Source organism: Ornithodoros turicata, chromosome 4 (assembly GCF_037126465.1).
Source record: "Ornithodoros turicata isolate Travis chromosome 4, ASM3712646v1, whole genome shotgun sequence".
NCBI lineage: Eukaryota > Metazoa > Arthropoda > Arachnida > Ixodida > Argasidae > Ornithodoros > Ornithodoros turicata.
In genome coordinates this window covers 56,788,206-56,813,344 of record NC_088204.1, presented here as the reverse complement: position 1 = coordinate 56,813,344, position 25,139 = coordinate 56,788,206, and the positions used below count along the sequence as shown (strand labels likewise).

Genomic DNA, 25,139 nt, shown 5'->3' with positions numbered 1-25,139 from the left:
GAACAAAAACCAAAACATGCGGTACGAATAAGCAAACGTGACAAAGAGGCACTAGGGCTCTGCGCCTGAGAACTTTGTCGTGTTTGTCTCTTCGTCCCATGTCTCGGTGTTTGTTCCTTACACATTATGCACCAGTTAGCTGTGCCCTGTCCCTTCTGTCAGTTCTGGAACAACGTGGTGTGTGTCGTTTGAATCAAATTTGATCGAGCAAGGTTTTGCCAGGTAAATCTGAATAGGTGGAGCCCAGCAGATGGGGGGACAAGGGGTGCCTCGCCCCTCCCCCTTTCATGCTTAGAGATTGTGTCGGGCGGGAGATTTGTGCAGTTGTGGTTGTCTCATCTTGTTAGTCCATTGTGTGTTTTTATCCCAGCGCTGCGAGTCATCAACCCGCCCAAGTTCTAACACTTTTTTATGAACCTCGCATTATTTCTGCTAAGGCGGATTCTTCGGAGGACTTAGATGTTCGTTCTGGCTAAGGAAAACCTCCAACTTTGACTGAGTGTATTTACTGGTATCGTCGCCGCCCATTGTCACAAATCTGTGACTCCACCATTGTTCTGAAAGTTTTTTGAAGGTAGGTTATGCTGCCAGAAGTACGGCAGCCAAGGGCTGCAGTCATCTTTTTACACCATGTACTTTATCTAGACATCGAAATGGCCTTTTTCCTGTGAATGGCAGCGCGTATTAATGTCTGGGGACCGAACATTGGGGAGGGCAGTGAATCACTGGCAGTGTGGTTGTGGGTGTCGAGTAACACCACAGGGTGCGACTGGAATTCCTCCTTCCCGAGACTTGAGAAAAACTACAGAACAACAAAACAAGCGGAACAAAAATTTCCAAAAAAGCTTGGAAGCGTCAGTCCCCGAGGGGAGACATTGGCAAGTTCCTTTGTTTGAGTGCATCGAGCAAGAAACTGCAGAGACCACAGACCAAGTCAAGGACCCCCGACGCGGGACTTGGCTCGCCACGGCACCATTCTGCCAACGGACATTCTGTGGAAAACAACTAAAACTTTGGAATTCTCTATCATCCCATTAAAACTGTGTTAGGCACAGTTGGCACACGCATGTCAAAGGCAATGAATAGGCTGACAGCGCCTCGGAGACGGATGCGTGTTGCACTGCTGAGAGATTGTCGGTCAGTACTTCGACGCCTCGTGGCTCCTCTGGCTACCCGCCAATGGACCGCTGACATTCTACCCCCAGCCATGCTGAGCAGAGTTGATCCAGCACTCACTTTCCGCATGCCTGCCCATATCTCTGTACCAAGATGACGCATTAGTTCATTGAATGCGCCTCGACGTGGCCTTCACAGCACAGTGGCGCTACCGCTTGAGACAAATTGCCTCTCCCCACTGCGGTGCTGTTGAAGATCTGGAGCACATTCTTCTCCAGTGCCCACACTACCAACCTTCCCGAACCGTACTCTCCGCATCCCTCAACGAGCTAGACTCCCGCCCCCTCTCTGTCACAAACTTGCTTGGTCCCTGGCCACATCCAGCACACCAACACTCTACCCTCAAGGCTCTCTTCACATTTCTGGACACCACAGGACTTTGATCCTTATTGTGAGGGGGTTCATTATTTCATTCCCCGCATCACCACCAGCAGTGGGGTAGAGCATCGCCCCCGGCGATGAAACTTCCCAACCATCATCCCGTAATAAAGTTGTTGTTTGTGTTAGGCCATTTCTACGTAAATCATGCGTTCTTAATCTGTATTGCTCATTGAAATTTTTTGTGGTAGTTAATCTCTGTCGTTATTTTTGGAGCATTGATACCAACTGTTTCTGTTAAATTTTGCAAAATTCGTAAGCATTAGTAAAACGTTGTGTTGAATTGTTGCTGTTGTGCCCTGAGTCACTGCTTTGATGATTGCACCATCGTGCTCTAAAAGTGGGTTGGCTAGAGTGGGGATATAACGTGGGGGAGAAACATGATGCCACGTTACCGTATGCCAGTTCCCCAGGAGAATTGGAGATAGAAGCAGCTGCCGAATCATGACCGAGCCAGCAGCAGAGCCTCGAACAGCCAAGTAGCAGACGAGAGCTAATTAGCAGACACTTCTCTGAACCCATCAGCAAGCGCAGACCCTGTCGCATCAGTGCGAGGCCACAGGCAGATCACAGGGTGACACTTCTCTACACCAGTTGCTTTTTCCGGCGTACTTTAAACTCAATTTCTGCGATAACTATGACTCTGTGGTATGAATCACTTCTCATGTTGCATCTTACTGGCCTACTTAACAGTTTTATAGGAAGAAAACTGAGTGTTAAAAATGACTTTTGTGCTACTTTAATGTACCGATCCATTGAAATTCAGCTTGCTCCCCAAATGGTGAGGAACCTCTGACACCCCTATTGCCCATGGTGTGACGTAGCTACTGTTTTGCAGTACAAATGAAAGTATGAGTATACCTACAATACTTTTAATATCAACCTAGTGTTCACTTCCTCTCATTTACTTCCTGGCCACTCTCAAAGCCGCACTGCTCTGCCATTTGCAGCAGCTGTTCCGAAGCTGTGGGCTCAACATTGATGAATTTGCTCAGCTGTTCATCCGGATACTGCGTCAGATTCTGCTCTGTTGGGCGATGAGTAAATGGTGTCCAGAAACCTGCACAAACAGAAAACGTGGAGCTTTCTTGTACTAGCTTCCTCCTTCAAACCATACAAAAAAAGTTAACCTCAGGTGCGCTCGAAAGGAAAAATTACGATCAAGCAACGATTTACTGCATCAGCATCCCTAATGTCTTATTTAATCTTAATAATATATACTAGTGTGCAGTAGAATAAAGTAAGTTATTTTTGTGTGCTCAATAGGAAACGGCACATAGATATTTGAAGAGTTTCCCCGGGAAAATCACAATCTCTCGCACGACGGATAAAGCAAAAAGGAGAAATATTTTGACATGAAATTGACGAAATTTCGTTCCGAGAACAATCGCAGATAAACTGCAAATCCGCAAACCTTGGATGCTAGGATGATCGGTGTGAAAGTACTTCCTCAGCTTGACGACAGGCATTCCTGACCTGGTCCTCAGATACTCTACCCACTTGACCATTTCTTCGCAGCTATAATCCGCCGCTCTGATATGTTCTCGCTCGCCATTGAGGTATTCTGCGACCAGAACGGGATCCCGATGTCTTCGGGGTCTCAGGTATAGGGCGACACCCGGATTTTTTCTCGCAAAATCTACCGCTTCCTTTTCAATGTATTCCCGCACACCGCGACTGTTGCCGTGCGTTTTGCAGAACTTGATGGTGAGTCGCTGCAGCTGGCACACATGACGTCCAACTCCATTATGGAGTACGTTCTTGACGTATGCACTTGCTCTGTGCGCCATAATGGCTGTTTGTTTTAAAATTACGGTGTCTAGTGGAACAAAACCAATCTCCTTCGCACGCGGTGTAGCTTGTCTTGTTTACATGGCCGCCACTGGACGCTTCACTGGCTTCACCACGTAGCAGTGTTGCCAAATGTCATTCGCAGGAAGTCGCTAGTGGCGTGTGGCGTCCCGAAAAGTCACTAAATTCGAAACTGAAAGTCACTAAAAAAGTCGCTGTTGCTACTGTGTCCTTTTTGTTCGTTGCACGTTGTGAAACAATGTGGTGAGAGATCAACCAGGATGTTTCAGCGAATGAGTGTGCTAGATGGCCAAGAGAGGACATGAAAAAATGAGTCTGAGTGGGTAAGAATGAGAGAAAGTAAAGGAAATTCGGATCAAAGGGAGGAAGAGGGGGAGTTGGTGATAGTTCATGTCGCTACAATGCAGCACTGAGGCGGGACGAAGGGCGGTTAAAACCGTAAATACGTTTGTCTCCTTGTTTTAACCGCCCTCCGTCCCGTCTCAGTGCTGCATATTGTAGCGACATGGAAATTCGGAACCTTGCAAATCTTCTGCAAACCGTTTTCTGGTTTTGTCATCGGAGGCACCGAACGTGGTTGTTTATTGCTTGCAAAAGGTTCCGATGCCTTCTCGTCTTTTTGCGACCTTCTATGCTATTTTATGTCTGACAACCTCGCATAAATTTCACACTTGCAATAGATGCACAGGGCCCTTTTGTCACAGTCTTTGACTGGACAAAGCTATCCCTTGAATACTGGCAGCATCACCAAGCTCTTGCGACACTTCTGGTCTTACTTAGGAGGCATTTTGGAAAGCACATGCGTCTAGTCCACGCTGCTCGTCAAAAAAAGGGGCAAACTGGCAACAACTCGAAGAAACTAGCACTGCGACGAGCAGCAACGAAACTGCACTACGGACTACACTGAGCCGCTGGAGCTCTCCGTGACATGGGATTGGCCCTAGAGCAGTTACGGCCGGCAAAAACAATGACACGCCTTGCCTGTTGATTCAGTTTCTCCTCCAGTTAATTGTGCAAGCTAACAAAAAAAAAGAAACAGATTCAACATTTCCAATCATTTCGTGCACATGTTGTTGGTGAACATGTTAGATTTGTTGTTTTGTGATGACATTCATTTTACTGCTACTAGTCATTTTCTTAACGCAGTCAAACCCTGATTAAATGAGGCTGAAATCTGGAATGGCTGGTGAACGTATTTAAAAGAGGAAAACACTGTGGAAGATTATATGTGGCTGATTCCCTTCCTAACAACCACACAATTGAACAAACAAAAACAACAACTCATCACTCATCCGAGCAAGCATATCACACACATGCACAGACGTGAAAGGGCATAGCATAGATGACAAAAAAAAATCATGTAGCAACAATTGATATTTATTAAATTATGACAATCAAAGAGCAATAACGTCATCAATCCTGAGGTAAAACAGCAGCCTTCGCAAACACACCTCGTTGAGTTGGTCAATTTGTCCTCCGTCGCCCACAGTGTCATGGCACAGCACCTTTGTTTTCACCACACCGACTATCCTGAAATAGTTTGACGCAACATAGTCCTTGGCACAACGCAACATTTTGCTGACATCCTCCGCACTCTTCAACGTGATGTTAACCAAGTGCTCGGCAAGCCTGTCACTGTGTGCGAGTTTTTCGAAGGCCAACGCTCTCTCTTTATGGACTGAAGGGCTGATGACGAAACGAGCTGCCGCATTTAGAAGAGATTGATTGCGCTGAAGCAAACCACGAATGTCACACATGTCCTTATATGGTTTCGCGGAACATTGAAAGTCTAGTTTGGTTATCGTGTAGTTAGATCTTAATGCCTTGGATATAACTCTGAAGTCACGTTCATGTAAAGCAAAAGTGACTAGATCAGTGATGGCTGTGTTTTTGCACACGACTGACCCCATGGCCAGAAGTATTTTTGTGGTGTATTTCTGTATGCTAATACGGCACTTTGTTATGGTTCTGTTGCATTCAAGGGCCCGAAGCAAACTTGGAAAACCATGCTGTTGTATACAGAAGAAGCATACGTCAAGACTTTTGATACTTGTGTTTGTATACAGCACTCTGGCTACACACTCAGCAACGGGGAGTGCTAATTGCCCCTTCAAACAAAGCTTCTTAACTGATGCATTAACACAGAGGGATGACAGAACTTCCAGCATCTTCTCCTCTGGAATCGTCGTGCTGTTGAGCTCAACATCTTCAATTTGGCTTCTGGCTGCAAAAGCGTTTGCAAGTTGACCAATGTCAACATCTTGCCAGTCCAGCTTTACCCTGCCATAAGCTCTGGCACTGATAAGTGCTCTGCTTAATGTGCTACTGTCATGTTCTTCCAAAGAATTGGAAGTTATATCAAGATACTGAAGCGATTTGTTCGTTGCTAGGGCTCCGATGAGACGTCCTGAGCCATGCTGTCCAATGCAGTTCCTGTTGAGGAAAAGCTTTCTGAGAGTTTTGTTCCCAAGAAGTCCAGTAGCTAGAAACGAAGCTCCGTTGTCTTCAATCTCGTTAGAAGTGAGATGCAGTTCTTCTAAGGTTGAATTCTGTTGGAGCATTCTGGACAGCATCGAGCAATTCTCGTCACTGACTCCACACTGTACAAATTTGGCACAGCGTACAGATCTGTTCTCTATGAGAGCATCTGCTATTGCTTCCACACAAGATCCACAGGTGTAGAAGGTGATCTCTTTAACGCTGGTGTTAACCTTGAGAGCATTGGCGAGACTTTCTATACCATTATCTCCCGAGCTAATGCAGTAGTGGAGTACAGCCGTTTGGAGCAACTGACTTTTTGCAACGAGTTGACCAAGATATTTCATTGCTTTCTTTCCAATGCCGTTGCTGTCAAATACAAGCTCCGTCAGCGTCAAGCACCGTCTCAGAGCTCGAAATATTCTTTCCGAGCCACGATATGTGAGGGAATTTCTAGTAAAGTTTACTTTTTTAATTTTTCTGTTGTCTTCGAGCATCTCAGCAACAAGAACAGCTCCTTCTTGCTTGATCTTGACGTTGCAGAGGACAAGGCTTTCGACATTCTTCAACAGACGGACACCCTCAGAGACATAATGTTCTTCGTGTCGAGAGTAGCCACTCCAGGAATATTCAAAGTGGCACAGATTAGCATTAGATGCAAGAGCATCTTTGAACGCGCTGCTTGACTGTCGAACTACGAGGGCGTCTGGTTTAAAAAAGTCGACGCAACTGTGTTTCTTGACTAGCCAATAAGCCACAAATGCAGCACTGAGTAGGGGCCCACTGTCACAGCACGTAGCGATATTATTATTCACCTCACACAGACTCAACCTTCCAGGTTTGTGCTCTGTAAGTTCCATATTTGCAAAGTAAAGAATCTTGTTCCATGGTGTGAGGTTGTGTAAGATCCAGCAGTCAGTGTCTGTACTTGATGTGCATTGTGCCTCAAAGTCAATGGCCTGCAAGCGCAGTGCCTTCTTCACATTCTCTATCTGTCCTTCCATGTGACCAAGAGGTTGGAGTGGCAGTGTAGCACTAGGGCCAGACAGGGTGTCCACCACAGAATCTTGTAAACACATGCCCGACCTGCGAAAGGATTTGAACAGGACGTACTTAGCCACAACAGTCGAACACAATGCACACTTATAGACATCATAGACATTTCTATAACCAATGAACTCGGTCGTTTGTAGAGTGCAAAAAATCCGAGTGACGTTGTTTCGGTGGGAATTTAATTTTGAGTTCTGCACAAAAACAAGCCTCTCCACGAACCATGCAGATCTAAGTTAATCTAAGCCTTCTACACCCTACCCCACCCATGCCCCAAAAAGAGGCTCTGTCAAAGCGCTCCTCTGCCTTGCACAAGATGGCGGCCGCCAAATCCGTCTTGGCATGGCCCCCCGTCTGTGTTTCATACAAATGCGTACACAAAGTGACCTAGGCCACAAAACCTTACTGTTCTTGTATATTTCGTTTCGGTATGTGCTCGTCTGTTCCGTGTATGACATATTTAATTTGCAAACGCTTTCGCTAATTTTTAAAACTCGACTCCCGGTAGGAACTCCACCACCAGTGTCCACCACAGTGTCGTAAACAAGTTCAGCGAAAAAGAAATAACAGAAAGTAATAAAAAAGAAAGAAAAAGAAGAAAAAAGAAAGAGTTGGAAACGTCGGAATCGTATCGCATCGTCGCAACTACCAGATAATTGTTGTGGGTGATGCAAAGCTCGGCAATGCGGTTGCCTGATATGCAAAAGCTGAGAATCGGGCAAACAGGCACAGAACTCCTCATTCATGGCTTGAGAACCATACCAGTGGCCCAAGGTGCAAAGATTACGTCATTTGGCCTGCTGATGAGCTACATGATCTGTGACTGATATGATATTCATTCAAGTAAAGCCTCAACAATTGTCCTTCCTAATAAATATGGAACGGACACCCCTTCGGGGAGAATACTTCGAGACAAAAACAATCGGGAAAAATCGGTGGTGTCGCTACTACAAATGTCTATTCCTTGATGTGACACCCAAAAAACCTGCAATTCATGAGCGGCATTAGAAATAAATTGAGTACTTGCATCGGAAAGATGGGGTCCACTTGCTTACAGCACTTCCATTGGAGTTTACTCAGCTCGGAACCTCGGACAAGATCGTCATGCAGTGTCCGCATGTGGAAACCATCTCCACCATCTCATGTACCTGTACAGCCGGCTTTGACAAAATTGGGAGGTTTCTAGTTCCGTAGCAGTGGTCATTTCTGGGAAGTCCTCCTACGATGATATCATTTTGTCCAACAACACGCGGAAGAGGCAATCGAGGCATATCCCACGTGACCAATGATGTCATTTCCTCCTCTTCCCATCTGTCGCTTCGCGCGAGCTTTTAAATAACTTGAAAGTATTTGTTCTTAGCCATTTTTTTTCATAGTACGTATTTGTTAGTTTTGGGGCGGCGCCCCCCCCTCCCCCCAATCTGTGTAACCTAGCCTGACCTGACCTAACCTGATTAAAATGCGCTTACCTGACCTAACCCAAGGTTCATACGTTTCGCAAGATCACCCATCCGCCCAGCCGAAACCTTAGGCGTGACTGTGTTTTTCTGTGTTTCCAATGGTGTTAATGAAATGGATATAAAAAAAAGGTTCCAGAACACATAATTTTATAATTCTTATATTTCTAGACTCAGTATGTGGTTATACCACAGGTAGCTTCTGCGCGTTCAGACTTCAGAATTCAAATTTTCATCGTCAATCGTGGCGTGCCGATGAGTAGCGCCCCTGGCGGATCATGCGGCAATTTCGCAACGCCAAACGCGGCAGTACAGGGCGAAATGGGATGGACCTCATTTCTGACTAGAGACGCCAGAGCTAAAACCCATTATCTAGGACGCTTGATCCACATGCCTGAAACGTCGACTTCAAAGACAACTTTCCATCATATCAGATTCTGCGGACTAAAATCCAGGTGGATCAAAAACATTAACCAGTATGATAGGAAATACAGCAGGGGAACAAAACGATAGACAGCACAAAGCGAGAAAGAATGGACAAAAATTACAACAGAAGAAATAAACAAAGTCGAAATTGAAGATTGGAGGAAAAACACAGGGAAAAAACACAGTCTTAGGATTTACATGGACCACAAGCCAAAACCGCGAACCTGCACGGGATACAGAGGAGATAGGGGAAGTGCCCTGCTCTTCCAGGCAATAAGGATGTCTACTAACGAACACCAGAAGAAAAGAACTGTTTGGTGAGGACATCGACCCTACTTGCCCACTCTGTTGTAAAGCACCTGAAGACATAAACCACATCCTCCAGGAATGCGACAAACTGCAAGGGGTCACACCTTTAACTGATACGACAAAAAACACAGAAGATATCACGGCGATGCTGTATCGCGAAAACAAAACCGAAAGCGAGAATGCACTCCTATAGCTAGGGAGCCTCCATGTGCGTCCCCTTTTCAGGGAGGCGACAACTCCGTCGTCTGCTACGAGCGCCGGCATCTTGACTCCCACATCGCATTGGGCGTCAGCGGCGGGGTTGCGTTTTTCTCGATTTTTCGCGACAGGAAGAGGGTAAAAGCGGAATGAAGGATACTAGCGTAGCAAAACTGTCATATATGCTAGTAGAGCTGGTCATGGGTTGTAAAATATGTTGTTAATGCTTTGTAACATTTGTCTAAACTCGTCACTGCACTTGGACACGCGGTCGCGTCTCGACCAGCGAATTACGATAGTAAACATGGGAATGTGTATAGACAACAGAAATATGTTAATTGCAAGCAGATTTATGCAGATTATAACATCTCATTCAAGTGCAACGCCAGCTGCCGTTGTGCTTGAAAACGACGTTGTTTTACCGACATATGCTCCTGTCGCAACTGCACCCTTAATCGCAGTTGTACAAATTTGCCCACGATTACATGACATAGTTCTTCTTTGTGTTGGTCACAAGTAGGAAGATTATTGCCCACATTATTATGAATAAAAGTCGAATGCCTCTTCACATTTCTCACGCTGCCCGAAATATACCGAAGATTCATTGCACCACGTACGTGTTCACGAAGCTCAATGAGCTTGTTGTGGCTTTGCGGAGATTTAACGCAATTGGCACACTTGGGCACACAGCACCCTGGCATTTCGCTGCACGACGTATCATGCGAGTAACGCACTCTGCAGATCTCCACGCACGCTTGTCTTCGTCCACCAACAAATGTATTTGCTCAATCAAGTAGGAACTACTAAAACAAGAACGAACGCTGGTTCGCGACCTAGCTCTTTAGGCGACAGATCAACGACCCCATGCCAACCATACGGAGATGAACTGAGCCCTAGCAGTGGTTCATAGAAATAGAGAAAAGAAAAAAGGAGCTCTTTCATGCGTAAATTCCGATGCAAAAGAACTGTGACCCGAACGTGGTACACGCAGAAAAAAAACCTCTGGAACTCTCTGGTATTACCCGAGAAAATTACTCGTGTAACGACCGATTTGAGCGGTCATAGAGGCAGTTCTGACACGCTTGTTGCACACTGGATTTAAAATTCCGGAGGGATGAGTTGCGATATTTGTTCCCAAAACGTACAATTACGCTAAGACACCGAAGAAATGCAATCACTTGCGTGTATATGTGCCGGATGGCCGCTCGAACGCGCAAAATGCACAGCCGGCAATGGGCAGCGTGTAGCAAGTTGGGAGTCAAAATGCGCGCTCCGCGTAAGGGCGAGGAGCCTCCAGACCAGAGCCGTATATTAAAAGGGAGTCTGGCCATTGGGAGGAGTCACAAAAAGAGGCTCGACCTGTCAATCACAGTTTCGCTCCTCTGATTGGTTTGCTTTTTACCAAGGGGGTCGCCATGACACCATACCGCCACCCAAAATGGCGACGAAAACAAACACAGTGAAGCGGGGATTTCGTGACAAAAAATTTTCACAAACTAACCTGATTTTACGCTGCAAATGTACATCCTAATATAAATTTCTCGGAAATCAGTTTCAACTTATGCTCATCCATCAACATCTAACTGAAAATAATACGTTTTGTCGCCGGTGTTAGGCCTAGTGAACACGGCGATCACAACGAAATCGTAACAAAAAACGGCCTTGTGCTGTACAATCTTATTTTTAACAGCTGGATTTCATGGATATAAGCATTCTTGCCTCTTATATTCCCACTATTCATGTAGATTTGTTTAAAAATCATACCGACAACAGTATGTGTTCCAGCAGGTGGTTCTGCCGGCAGCGGTACAACGACGTAGAGTAGAGTACGGCCAAGGCGTTCTTTTTCTCTTTCCCCTCTGTTCTCTCCCCCGCTTTGGCGATTCTGGATTTTCGTTCGCATCCAGTGAAATAAATAAAACGCGGAAGCGTTGGCTCTTTCTGTTGCACAAGGTGCTTTATTTTTCGGGGTTGGTATTTCCAAATCGCACATATGCAGTCTTCTGTATCTGCGCCAAACACGAACTTGACGTGAACATTGTTTCTGAAGTTCGAGTAAATGCCGAAGCAACTTCGCATTCACTGTTAGCTGATCTCTCACGTGGAAGAGTTCATAGTAGATCAGTAAATTCACTGCACACGGACATACATTAACAAATCCAGCATGACAGGAAACATGTCCATATCCCCTTGCTGCTTGTGTAGCGTCACATGTCGGTTAGGCCTCATATCCTCCAAATGCCCATTTCCACCGACGTCCCAAATCAACCAAAAGCTCATTTCATCCGAGAAAATGTTCGGAGGTTCTGGGCTTTCGGTTGATCTGGGCACGCGGGTGGCAGTGACCCATATCCCCCCAAAATTCTTTTCATCCGAGCGCCCAGAACCACCGAAAGCGGGATACTTGAAAGGACACGAATCTTCTGTTTGTCAGGGAGAGGAGGAAGGCTGAGCGGTTTTTTGGGTGTGCGGGAATCCAATCCTGCAACTGAGTCATAAGTGAAGTTTGCAAAGGAAAGGTATTATTGATGTCGATCGCGTTCAAGGAATGATCCGATCCGAACAGAGAGATATTTTCCATGTGAGTGACAGGGCTCCAGGCACTGTGTAGGTCATCATAGTGGAAAGCGAATAATAACAAAGCGCCCACTTCACAGGTCTCGAAAAAGGTTACAAAAAGTACCTCCTCCTTTACTTTTCTTTTATGCGTTCTGTTAATACAGTTCAGACGTTCAGAAAACACGCTATTAATCGGCTGAAGCAACCCCTAGAAAAAGCTTGCAAACAGTATGAATGCATGAAACCAACATATCGTCTGAACTGTCGATCTCCTCTGAAGGCGCTTGAGCATAGGCGCCGACTGCGGGGGGGCGCAGGGGCCCTTGCCCCCCCCCCCCCCCCCGGAACATGAACTAGAGGGGGCGCCGCCTCCCCCGGGAAGTCCCGCTAAGAGACCGACACCAACCTTTGGGGCTCGGCGCGCCCAGGTCAAAAGAGCGAAGAGGCACCAACCCAAAAATGCATCTTGCAATTTGTAAAATATCTATCCGCCCACCATACTCATTATCACAGTAGAAGGTGAGGCGAAGAAACACAGAGGATGACACAACACATAGCCTGAATTTCGCCCAAAGCAATCAGATCAATGAAACAAAGCAGTCGAAAAGGTACCAGCAGCTGCCAGTGAGGTGTAACGGTAGGATCTTCGGAACGCATATTCGTTGGGAGCGGGTTCAACTCCCGCTGGTCCATTTCATTGACCATATTCATTATATTGCGCGCATTTCAAATTGCGCGGTCAAACACAGAGGATTCAATACATTTTGTTCTTTTTGCACTCAGTTTTCAAAGGCGTAATGCCTTCAGTTGTGCACATGTTCACTGTTTACGTTCTCTCTCTTTTTTCTTTTGTTTTTTCTGTTCTTCCTTCCTCTTATTTCTATACCAGTTCTGCATACATCATAGGATCCCGCCAGGGTGTGTGATTCTTCAGCTTTAGTTTTGTGTTCTTCATTTTTCTTTTCCTTTTCTTTCCTTCTTTTTGTTTTATTATTTTCTTTGCCTTTTTTTACTTCCCCCTTTCACTTTTTATTGGAATAACAAGCCGACATCCATCTGGCTTACCTTTTCTTTCTTTTTTTTTCTTAATAAACATATCCCCTCCCCCCCCCCCCCCCCCCCCCCCCGCCAGAATACTTACTGCGCGGTGCGCCCTTGCCCCCTCCGGGAAAATGAAAACTCTCCGCCTCTGCGCTTGAGGTTTGTTTGTTTTCCGCCGTCCCGCTAAATGTTCCAGCCACAGAACACACCACTCCCATCATGCTCTTTTCCCGTGAATCATGACGCGGACTTCCATGACATTCCGAAGATAGTGCTTCTCCCGTCAGCAACGTGCATACCAATAAAATTCACCTACTGTATGAAAGCTCAGCTTTCGGGGCTGCTGTTTGCAGACTGGCACAGTCTCTTCCGCCCCCTCCGTCGCGCCTGCTATACGCTCCACCTTTGTGGACCCTCGAGCTGCCTCCGACGGACCTGCACATTCCCGACATGTCCCGCAAAAACGACGCTCCTGTCCTCGCTGCGCGCCAGTTTGCTCTTGACCATTTGAACTCTGTCCACGGTCAGCGTAAATCAATTTTCACAGATGGCTCGGTTGTGTACGGCGCGTCGTCTGCAGCTTTCTACATACCTCACAGCGACACTACGCAGACTTTCAAGCTGCCGCATGAAACTTCATCCATCTATGAAGCGCTCAACGCCGTACCCGGTTCACAGGCCGACTCGTGGTCCATCTTCACGGACATTCAGTCAGCATTGGAGACCTTGGCGTCGTACCGGTGCAGTGCTATTTGCGATCTCCGTACGCTTGTAATCGCCAGATACAACGAGCTCCGGGCTTCCGGCCACAGCGTACGGCTCCAGTGGGTACCCAGTCACGTCGGGTTGCCCGGAAATGTCCGTGCCGACATTGCTGCGAAACGTGCCCATACCACGGCTGCCTTGAGTCTCAGCATCCCGTTTTCAATGTCTGCCTGCCTGCTCCAAATACGTCGCTTGCGCGCTCGCTGTGTCCAAGATATCATAGAACGTGCCATCTCGCCCAATACATTTCTGCACTCCATCGACCCAAAAATGCAATACGTCCCTCCCCCAAACATCACGAGGAGGGAGGTGTCCGTTATCCACCGTCTGCGGTTAAGCGTGGCTCGAACGCCAGCACGGCTCTTCCAACTCAGCACGCTTGACACCCCTACATGTGCAGCCTGCTCTACCGAGGGCAACACTTCCTACCTACTCCTCCACTGTCGCCTGTTCGCCGCTCCCCGTGCCACTCTGATGGAGCGGCTAGCTGCTCTGGGGCTGAGGGAGGTCACGCTGGCAACGCTACTGGGCCCTCTGCAACGCCCCATTCAGTGGCGCGTCGGAAGGGAACTCGTATGCTTCCTTACTGACACAGGGCTCGCGCTGAGCCTGTGACTGCGCCTCGTCTTTCGCTCTTTCCGATTTGTCTTTCTTTTTTCTTCTTTCTTTTTATTTTTCCTTTCTTCCTTTTTCCTTTTTGTAAGCGGGAATAGCAAGTCGGCTGCTGGAGCCAGGCTAACCTTTCCCCTCTTTCGTGTGTTTTTTTTTTTGTTTCCCCCCCACCAATAAAATTCATTTTCGGGATACCTCTCCGTTCAGATCACTTCTTGAACGCGATCTAATATGTACACACCGAGTGTCGTGTCATTTCAATCCAACTACGATCAAGCTTCTTTAATATCGATCTCGTGCATCAGCTCTCATCTTTATATTAGTCATATATATGTTACATCTCTGAGAATTATTAGTAAGCAGGGGAACAAACGAAGCTTTGCAAATCAACGGACCGCATACCTCATACTACAGAACATTTCGAGCACCAGATGAGCAGCAGTCAAGAACCCACGTGACCCTCTGGCGAGTTGAAGGAAGTACAGCTCGAAGCAGAGTTAACTGGAACGCCACTTCGACCGCTGAATCGGGAAGAGAATCACCCTAGCGGCGCTTGGGAGAAATTAAGGGAAATAATGTTTCCACTGTCCTACTTATGGCGAATTGTTGTGGTCATTTAATTACAACACTGCCTGGCGCTCGGAAATTGCTAGGTCGGCTCCGGAGCTGGATCATGTGACAGTTGCCACCCGAACATGAGTGCCAGGGATCTGGCGGTTTTAGGATCAGGATCGCCTCATCCCTTTTGAATCAGGGCAGAGTTCGTACACTTGGATCACGCTAGGGCCATCGCAGTCGCCCGTCTTCGGGTTCCGTCGTCTGCTAAATCACGTGAACTTCGACGTGCGGTCCAATGAGAGCACTCGCCACCGTTGCAGTGCGGATTTGACGACACCGGATATAGTTGGGCAACCCGCTGCTCGATCGTTTCGAGACCGGACGAAAAAAGTAATAGCTGGGAAATTCCGGGGGCACGGAAAGTGCCACGCGAACATGCAAGATTGCTTGACTGCTCGGGACCTGGCAAAAAAAAAAAAAAAAAAAAGTTGCCACCAAATGATCACCACTCGCCATGATGCTGCGAGGGTGTCAGCCTTTGCATGAGTTGTTGACTCGGCATCACTCTCAACGGTGGTTATCATCGCGATGTTTGGTTGGGTTTGAGACGACTATGTAAAGGTGTATGCTGGCCGATATCACGCGGATACGATGCTGTTATCTCATTGATACGCGCAAAAGTGGACAGCAACTCCAATAAATTTTCCACTAGACCCCGTGCATCCTCATTTGTTTTATCACAAATCTGAAAATGCCCCACTGAGCGAACGCGACCACTTTCGCGTGTATCAATGAGATAAAGGCATCGTATCCGTGCGATATCAGCCGGCTTACACCTTCACAAAATCGCCGCAAACACAAACAAACATCGCGATGATAACCACAGCTAAGGGCAATGCCGAGTCAATAGAGAGTTTTAGCAGACCGTTGATAACGTGGCTAGCGTCTCACCGTATCAACCGGAACCAATCAGTGGATAAGATTGTGAGTCACGCACGAGTGCGATTGGTTCCGATAGAGACGATAACTTTATCAACGGTATACTAAAACCCACTAATAGCTCATGGCAAGGCTTACACCCCCACAGCAATACACAGCCACAGTGGGACAGTCGGAACACTATTTGCCTTTATTTCTCGTAAGAGCCGCTAGGGTTGCTCTCTCCCCGAGTTTAGCTCCGCCAGTCGAAGTGGCGTTCCAGTTAACTCTGCCTCGAGATGTACACTGGATTCCGCTCACCCTTCCTCCTCTCCCTGTTAAACGGTGGGCGCGTGTCCTTTGAAGTATCCCGCTTTCGGTCGTTCTGGGCGCTTGGATGAAAAGATTTCCTCATTTCGTCCGAAAAAATATTCGGAGGTTCTGTGCTTTCGGTTGATCTGGGCAGGCGGGTGGCAGTGACCCATATCCCCCAAATGCTCTTTTCATCCAAGCGTCCAGAACCACCGAAAGCAGGATATCCTTGAAGGGGCACGCTTCCCCCTTTTTCAGGGAGAGGAGGAAGGGTGAGCGGTTCCCAAGTGTGCGGGAATCCAATGTACAGCTGGAAGCAGAGTTAACTGGAACGCCACTTCGACTGGTGGAGCTAAAGTCCAGAGCCGTTTATAGAGAGAGTTTGGCCATTGGGAGGAGCCTAACTGAAAGCGCGTCATGCGACGTCACGGCTGAACGACCTCCCTCGTCGTTCTCTATTGTTATCCCGCCGTCAACAGGTCGCAGACGACATATTGATCCTGACCGTTGTTTACAATCCAAGGAAAGAAGACTGTGGCGTGCCCGTACCGATTATGACGTCATGTACCAAACCTATTTAAGTAATGTGTAACCAGCTAGGCATCTTTTGTCTTGACGAAGACAATGCCACTGTCGAAATGTCGACCCCTTGCACATTTTACTTTTTAACGTCTCCCAATGTAGATTTTGAAACTTCCCTAAAATCTGTTTCCGCGTCTTTTTTTGAACTTATATATATATATACGGGCCGCTCGCTAAGAAAGGGAGCGCCATAAACGACACTCTGCGGTTACAGCTGCGTTCCCCCGTTTGCTCTCTGTCGGACTCTCGGCAGAGGCCAGACCCATAAACGGGCGCTGTTAACAAAAGGAAATCCAATTGCTCGAACTGTACGTATCCGTGGACCCCTCTTTTTACTGTGAAGAACCAATGAGCTTTGTGACAGCACCATAGAGAGATCGACGTCAAGTAACAAATGGAAATACGCGCAGTTATTCGAGCAATTAGACATAGGGCAGCCAGAGTTCCATAATATACTGGGAAAACAGGAAAGAGAAAGCATGAAACGGGGTCAAGGTATACAAATAGTAGGGATGTGCCAACCGAATCGTCGAATCCTAGGCAGTGATTCGCGAATCCAAATCCCAGTGTCCAAAACGGCGAATCGAATCTTTCGAATCCACCAGCGACGTTTGTTTGCTTCTTCTTCAGATTGGTGCATGCGGTGTCCGCCGAAAGCCTCATTGGCCGACAGATGTTTTCTTGTTTGTTTGTTTACATTTTTCTGGACTGAAAGGATTTAGACAGGAACTGTTACATTACATATTTAAAAGTAACCTGGTTTTGCTTTTGATTGTTGCTTAGTTTTATGGAAATAATTCAGACTCGAGAATTAATGCGTTTCTTGTAGTCGATGAACAACACGTTAAATAAATTGCGTTTAAAAAGAACTATATGACTAGGTGTTCTCCTGGAACTGAAGCATTATTGAATTTGTTTTTCACTAAACAAAGGTATCATATTCTGCCTCAAGACACTTTTCACTAGGGTTTTTTTTTCTGGCTTTTTCATCTCTTTTTAAAGAAAGGATCCGAAAGATTTGAAATTCCTAAGATTCGTGGGTTCGTAGAACCTTCCTTGGATATGGATTCGGATTCGAAAAAATTCTGGATTCATCAAACAAACAAAGAAACAAAAGAATCAGATTAATACGTCTGATGAAAGTGTGTGTGTCATTTTACCGAATAGCGCGAAAGGTTTTGATGTGTGCAATTTGTTTCCTAGAAAGAAACACACACACACACATAAACAAGGAGGAGGAGGAATGATGCCACGTCACCGATGACGTTCAGGCGGAACTATTTTCTGGTTCATGATCGTTAAGTGGGGCCAGCGCCCTGTCCCTTTGCCGACGTAGCGTAAACCAGTTTTGCCAGTTCTCCAGGAGAATTGGGGATAAAAGGAGTGGCCGAATCATGACCGAGCCAGGACCAAGGCTTTTTCAGAACCACGAACAGCCGAGTAGCAGACGACAGCGGAGCACCAGACAACATTTTTTTGGACCAATGAGCGAGCGTGTCCCCTGTAGCGTCAGCGCGGTCAGCGCTGCCCTCCACAGCCGTAGCGCACGGTCGCCTTTTTTGCGGCTTACTTTAAATTCAGTTTCTGCGATAATTATGACTCTGTGGCGTGAATAACTTCTCATGATGCATCTTACTGGCCTACTTAAATTATTAATTCGAAGGTGACATACGCTTCTATTAAACTGGTCATATCAGCAATCATACAGCAATCATACAGGACGGTACCAGATCGTGCATCATTTTGTACAGCGAGATGATGTTTGCTCCGTTTAAAAAGCGACATGTGAAATGCGAGTAATACGGAAATATCCCGAGGTGGAAAGAAGGGCATTGCTCCCGTGGCAAAATAAATAAATAAATAAATATATATATATGTATATATATAAACAATATGGGGGTTTCCGTCGCGAGACAACTGAGCCAAATAAAAAATAAATAAATAAAGAATGTATACTTCTCGCGAGTCAACATGTTACGAGAAATGCGAATAACAGTATTCACATATGGCACCGCTAGCTGAAGCATTACGTAAACTCTCGCACGTTGGTGCTGTCTCCGAGGCAACGGTGCATCAGTGCTCTTTCTGCATAGAAGGTCAGTCACATTTTCGCAGGTGATGCTGTACCGACTTGACAGACAGACTTCTGCTGCCACACAGTGAATAATTTACGCCAGAGAAACCCACGAAAAAATCGTGGTTACCAGCCACTGCGTAACAAAATAAATACGGCGTGATACGGCCTCGGTGATTCAGTCGGTAGCGTGTTCGCCTTCTGATCTCGAGATCACAGGTACTAAACCCGGCCGAGGACGCCAGCAATTTGGTGGCAGGGTACAAGGTGCTTAGGCACGCCGTCTTCCGCGAGGGACGTTAAATACGGGGTGCCGTGTGGTGAGCTTTCATCGCACGTTAAAGAACCCTCAGGGAAAAAAAAAAAAAAACAAATCCACGGACAAACCGTTGTGGCGTCGCTCATGATCTCAGTTGTCTCGCGACCCAATTATTATTAATTAGTTTGCGTGGTCGTACTTATTTTGTTACACAGTGCTTGTGTAACCACAATTTTTTCGTAGGTTTCTCTGGCATAAATTCTTTACTTCGAGGCAGAGGAGGTTTGTGGGTCAAAGAAATATCACGTCAAGGAGGCATCACGTCTTGCACGAAAATGTGACTGACCTTTTAAAGCAGCCACTCTGTACGTCAGCGTCGGCTACGCGATGTCATCCGGAGAACGATTCTCAAGGGCGATAGATGATAAACTGTGCTGACACTGCGCCAAGTCAGCCGATAACGGAAACAGTTGCAGCGCCTGCCTGTTGGTTTTACACAAGTTTCGTCAGGGGCAAAAGGTTCGTTGCGTACACTTGACAGCGTGCTGTTTTGAGTTCGTCCTTTTCTTTCTTTATTTGTATTTTTCTTTTTGTTTCTGCGTGCGCCCACTTTGGACCAGCTTACGATTATCGCGTTTCCTTTCCTCTGCGCTATTATGATTTTTAATTAGAAAACGGGCGCTCACAATAATTACAAAATGGAAAATCAGAGGACGGTATAATTAGAAAACGCAACCAGAAAATAGGTGTCCTTTCTTCGTATTTGTAGGAGACGTCGAGAGAGCTTCGTTTCGTTTCGATGTAACACTGCGACACTGTCGCGAGTCACCATATGCTCGAAATGTTCTTGCACTGCTTTTATTTTTTTTATCTCTCTCTCTCTCTCTGTTTAAATTAAAGTGTCATATGCTGCGATTGACTGCCATTAATTCAATGCACGCGAATGTTTTCCCTTTTGACTGGCCAATGTAATAACAGCATGGTGGCGCTCCTGCTGTGACGACGTGGTTGTGCCTGGATATGTGATACTCTCGCGCGGCACTGTCAGGGGTCGGTTGTTGCCATCGGATCGGCAGAGCCATGGAGCACAAGGGCCGTGGACGAGGAAGGGGCAGAGGTGAGATCTATTTGACATCACACCACCAGTAATCTGTCGAGCGACATAGAGCGGAATCGTAATCCCGATCCAACATCTGGCGGCGTTTGTTGCGCGTTGCGAGTGCTGTCAAAGGACACGGAGCAGGTTCTTGTGTGTGTCTCGCATCGTTGTTCTCCTCACTTTATGTAGTGCTTGGTACACGTACATGTCACCATCGTTAAGATGGTGATCTTTGATGAGGTCACTCTTTGCCGTGAAGAGAAGCATTGCATTGCCCACAGTTGTGTAACAGAACAAGTGGCTTATCCAGAATTGCAAGCAAGGGAGGGTGCTGAAAAAAAAGTGTATTGTGTACGTGTGCGTGTAGGGGGGGTGGGGGCGTGATAACAGCTTGACGTATCATTACCCAATCATACGCGAGGGACCGCCGATATTAAACGGTGCTAGCTTACGTGTTAGCTACGATTGAAAGGTGCAAACATGAGCCCCTAGATGAAAGCCGCGGCGAAGCCTTTCCAGCTGGGTACCATCATCATCATTGTCATCTCGGTGGGAGAGGGGGCGGGGGGAAGAGTAGTGCGACGCCCATATATGGCGTTTTCGCCCTTTCTGTATGGTATTTTTGGGGAATATTGCACGGTGGGGGCGGGTTAGTGCTGGAAAGTCCCTGCTGGATACCCTCAATCTGCTCTATCGCGTACGCGAAAGCGATGCACATGTAGAATTATAACATATCCATATCGTAAGCAATATTATTCGTCCGGTTCATCAAATAGTGGTTTGCGCATATATGTATGATAATACAGCGTACTGGGGTAAACATTGATGTAGGTAATATATCCGGCGCTTTGCGATTAAGAAACTATGGGACGAAGAAACAATTGTACAACACACGATATGTGATTTGTCCTGTGCTATAGGTTAGTTCGTGATCCCCGAATTCGAGGGATAGGCTGCCTATTGTATACACAAGTAAACGGAGGGAAGCACCCCCAATTGTTTGGCAACCAGTAATGTCACCAGAAATCGATCTCTACACGATCGTAAACTCAAAAACTTTAGAACGTGGGCATGGGTTGTGTGCGTACTAATAGGTTATTCATAATTTCAATGCAGAAAAAACTTTCTGTTGCCCCACTCGTGCACATATACGAAATCATCTACCACCCGAGTACGTTCCCGTATCCTGCTCCTTTGTGCATGTGTCACAGTTGGCGTGTTTATCCGTGCATCTGTGTATCCGTGCCGTGTGTCCGTGCATTGTAATGCGGAGTTCGTCTACTTTTTGGGTTAAACAGGTAGCGACGTTGACATCTCGGAGCTGTAGGCCAAGATTAACCCGTGTGAACTGATGAATACAACGTATCCCCTGTTTCTGGCCCCGCGAAAAAAAATTTCATGGGACGAGCGGCCATGATAGCGTGAGTGTTAGCAGGAATCAGCTGTGAACCAACGATGTCATGTTTCGTTGCAATGGCCACTCATTGAATAAATGCAAACGTCTAATCACTGCGTGTGCGTATTGCTCTAGGTAAGAAATGGAGCTTAAGTGAACCTTCTTCGTTTCTGTGTGATATCACGGTGCCCTTCTGTTTGGAGTTGTCAAGATATGTGATAACTATATGTATTTCGTATTGATATGTTTCATTAAACCTGATACGATTTATTTTTTCGGTGTTCTCGTCTGGTACTGTTGCACGGGTGAGGAAAAGGAAATACAACGCAAACGAAGTGCGCTAACGAAAACGAGCCATAGCCAATTATGCACTACTTATTATTCATACTGCTGACGTCACATCTGACGCCATTTATTTGCGATCGTAGTAGTCTGCGCAACGGATGGATGGCGCTGACAGTCTCTATCGTGGCGTCATTCTGAAGACACAGGGGCCTATGGGAGCTGCGCTACCTGTTTAGATATACCAGGCTTCCACAGCTCCCCATAGAGCCCATAGTTTGAGATAATTCAGGCAACACTGGACATGCAACCAATGAAAATGAACTATGATGGCTAGCATTCGGCCAATATGGAGTCTCTCAGTTTGGCTCGCCTTTCGGCCCGGTACTGGCTACCATCGGCTTTTAGTTTTACTGGTTTTCATGGCCGACGCTTGTTATTCCGTATTCCAGAACAACTAGGCAAATTTTTGACAAAATACACATTTATTTGAAACATCGTACTGATTGAATAGTCTGACACAAATATTCACCGTGCCTACAGAGTCCAAATCGTTGCGTTCGTTGACCAAGTTCGAACTCGAAAAACACACACACACACTCTACTCCCAGAAGTGAGCGACGCTCACACGAGTGCACGCGATTTCACGGTTAGCATCTCCTTTCGTTGGTTGCAGTGCGAAGGTTTCAACGAAGCTGGCAATGCTTGTCGCACGGACACCGAATCCTGTCTCCGTTGTGACTGCATTTGAAAATGCGACGGCGCTCACAAGTGTTCCTCAGGCGTGAGCTCACCACTGCATTCGAGTTCTGAACTCGAAAGACTGTTCGTACGTAGGATACTTGTGTCGGGAAACATCACAACACGCGCTGAGTCACTTTGACACACGAACAAATCTGGGACTTCTCTTTGAACAATGCATCATACCGTGGTATCAACTGACATCGTCGAGACGCGAGACGCCGCGTTTCTCACTTCTCTTCTCGTAACTGCCCGCCAGACAGGCAGGCCCGCGAAAGAATGCCTCTTTTGAAACTTTGCCAACCAATAGCGGAGCGCGCAATGCCCTTCGGCCAATGGGTATCAACTATGATGCTTGACGGAGTAATACGACGTGTTTATGACTTGCAAACATTTTTTTTAGAGCCGCGAAGAGGGGGAGCTGTGGGGGCCTGGATATACCTTGCCTTTTCCATATTCGCGTCGCCCCTGGCGGCGGAATGTCGAAAGTCTTGTCTTTCGCCCACGACCTACTAGATTATAACGACCATGTCAGGCGCACCCCTTCTATGCGCCGCATTTTTGGAAGGTAGCGGTGGCGCTTCTGATCGTCCCAGTTATTGCTTCCTCAACTTCTACAATACTTTGTACTTCAGCTTACCTTAGTATTTCTGTACAAGCGGTGGACGTTCCACAGAGGTTTCATTCTGAGGTTGATTATCATCATCATTCTACGCGTTTTCATAGGGGCTATCGCTGTCGTCTGCTACGGTAGTCGTACACGCGCTTCTGCGCGTTCAGAATTCAAATTTCCATCGTCCAATCATGTTGTGCCGATCAGTAGCGCCCCTGGCGGATCGTGCGGACAGGTTCCTCATAGGGTTTTCTGATTGTGACATGGTCGTTATAATCTAGTAGGTCGTGCTTTCGCCCCAATAATGGTGACGCTTTACTTTACGAACTGGCACGTACGTTGCGTGGGAAGGGAGCAAGAGAAGATTGGAAGAAGAACGCGGAAAGAGTGAAAGCGCATTGTACTCATTACCAGACCTCAAACGTCCGCGTAACCTTGAAACCGATTATCTCCCCACAATGAACATGACAGTCGCCCGCAGGTGGGTCCATGGCGATGTTTTCGGCTCAAAAATGTCGGACTCAAGGGCTGGGCATGCCCATACGCGTTGTCGGAAACGGTCCATTACCATGACAACGACGACGTACCCGCAGGCCGACATCATACGTGACGTATGCATGAGAGAAGCGCACGTTTCGTTGTCTGCTATTACGGCACGTTTCGACAAATTCCTCGAAAACGAGTTGGTTATTCCGAATGCAACTTTGACGGTTGTATGTGTACAGTACTCGTGAAGCTAGTTTTGTCTAAGTTTCGCAATCACCCCGGTGCCGTTACGCTGTGATCTCCAGGCCGGAACTAGTCAGTCAAAAATGAATGCATTTCCCGCCTGTCGCCCAACAGTCGATGCACATTTCCCCAGCACGCACAGAAAAAGCTCTGTAGAATTAATTTTCTCATCGCGTTCAAACATTCAAGCACACGCACGCACGAAGGAACCGCACGGACAGACTCAAAACGGACGGATACCAGCGCCAAACACAGTGCTGTTGCGAGCGCCACAGTCCACAGGGTCAAGCGCATTTGCACGGCAAGGGCGACAACGTTTGTCATTTGTTCGGCGGTTGCTGTGTATTAATCTGGAAGCGAGCGGTCAGTCAACATATAGACCCGGATAGGTGGGCGTCTAGCGCCTGTTCCAAGACATCAAGACAGTGAGAACATCCCCTCGAATACATCGCACAGATGCCACCTAAAAGAGGGAAGCCCAGGGGAGGCCAGGAAGGTGGTCGCGGTCGCGGTAGAGGTAATGTGGCCTATTTCATGGCTTTATGTGTTCTCCATCCTTCCTTTTGAAAAGTGATAAGCGTCTATGTTACCTCAAGCACTCGGGTTATTTACCGCAAGCATTAACCAACCTTGCAAATTGAAGTGCTTGTGTTGACAGTGCTTTATGTGCATTGTCTGATGAAGCTTTGACACTGCAACCCACAACAAAGAAAGAAAGAAAGAACTAGACGCCATTTTGAGAGAACGTGGTTTCGTTTTCCGTCTTCCCGAACGAACGACAGAAAGCGTGTTTACGTCGTAGTGTTTTACTGCCAATATATTTGTGTTGCAGCTTCCCTTAACCGTCGTTTTCAATTACGCGCTATTGTGGCGCGTTGCACGTGCAGGATATGTCTTCGTCTTTCGGCATTACTTGTGCCTGCTGGACTTGGTGGTTGACATGCCTGCGTTTCGGAGTTTAACTATTCAGGAAATTCGTTCTTTTCTTTTACGCTTTGGCGTTGTAGCGTGTCATGCGGGCGCCGTTGTCTTGACAACGGGGTATTGTGTTGCGTATTGCGGAGATATCTATGCGTTAGCGCCCCCATCTAATTGCCTTGCCTTTTTTGGGGAGGAGAGGGAACCCTGCTCCTTTTTGCGGCGTGTGATAATTTGCTTTCATATCACCAATAGCAGGGAACACGTGGGCCACGTGTGGCCCGCACTCGGCTGTTTTGTTACCAAATGCAGGAACTGCCCCCTCTAAAAAAAAGAGAAAAACAAAAACAAAGAGAATTAGGAATGAAGGGAGTGGGATTTCGGGAGGACAGTCACC

General features: G+C 46.9%; 3 protein-coding genes across 6 annotated transcripts in view; 1 reads left to right on the top strand and 2 right to left on the bottom strand.

Annotated features, from left to right (window-relative positions):
- Positions 1 to 2,410: 2,410 nt before the first annotated feature.
- On the bottom strand, positions 2,411 to 3,460 carry LOC135391610 (large ribosomal subunit protein mL43-like). The gene is made up of 2 exons (XM_064621926.1): positions 2,969 to 3,460; positions 2,411 to 2,614 (listed from the first exon to the last, which is right to left on the bottom strand). The coding sequence occupies exons 1-2, from the start codon at positions 3,342 to 3,344 to the stop codon at positions 2,445 to 2,447; spliced, it is 546 nt and encodes a 181-aa protein (XP_064477996.1). The 5' UTR covers positions 3,345 to 3,460; the 3' UTR covers positions 2,411 to 2,444.
- A 1,262-nt stretch (positions 3,461 to 4,722) lies between these two features.
- Positions 4,723 to 8,382, bottom strand: LOC135391609 (uncharacterized). 3 transcript variants are annotated; one of them, XM_064621924.1, is made up of 2 exons: positions 8,364 to 8,382; positions 4,723 to 6,930 (listed from the first exon to the last, which is right to left on the bottom strand). In XM_064621924.1, exon 2 carries the CDS (start codon positions 6,921 to 6,923, stop codon positions 4,761 to 4,763), a length of 2,163 nt encoding a protein of 720 aa, XP_064477994.1. In that variant the 5' UTR covers positions 6,924 to 6,930; positions 8,364 to 8,382; the 3' UTR covers positions 4,723 to 4,760. The 3 variants fall into 3 exon arrangements, with proteins under 3 accessions (XP_064477994.1, XP_064477993.1, XP_064477995.1); XM_064621923.1 differs by lacking the exon at positions 8,364 to 8,382 and adding an exon at positions 7,922 to 8,307; XM_064621925.1 differs by lacking the exon at positions 8,364 to 8,382 and adding an exon at positions 7,301 to 7,409.
- An 11,577-nt stretch (positions 8,383 to 19,959) lies between these two features.
- The window catches only part of LOC135391608 (protein argonaute-2-like), a 36,967-nt gene continuing 31,787 nt past the window's right edge, over positions 19,960 to 25,139 (top strand). The window contains exon 1 of one of the 2 annotated variants that reach the window (XM_064621922.1): positions 19,960 to 20,081. In XM_064621922.1, coding sequence (XP_064477992.1) covers positions 20,045 to 20,081 — 37 coding nt within the window. In that variant the 5' untranslated portion in view covers positions 19,960 to 20,044. Of the gene's footprint in view, positions 20,082 to 24,149; positions 24,342 to 25,139 lie in introns of those variants that run through there. The other variant, XM_064621920.1, reaches the window with a different exon arrangement.

Bases quoted from the DNA above. Each gene is read 5' to 3' on its own strand.
- LOC135391610 (XM_064621926.1), bottom strand. From the start codon at position 3,344: ATGGCGCACAGAGCAAGTGCATACGTCAAGAACGTACTCCATAATGGA. The intron at 2,615-2,968 runs GTTTGCGGATTT...CTGTTTGTGCAG, and splicing joins CGATCATCCTAGCATCCAAG to GTTTCTGGACACCATTTACT.
- LOC135391609 (XM_064621923.1), bottom strand. From the start codon at position 8,013: ATGCGGACACTGCATGACGATCTTGTCCGAGGTTCCGAGCTGAGTAAA. The intron at 6,931-7,921 runs GCAAGTACTCAA...ATCCTTTCGCAG, and splicing joins GTGGACCCCATCTTTCCGAT to GTCGGGCATGTGTTTACAAG.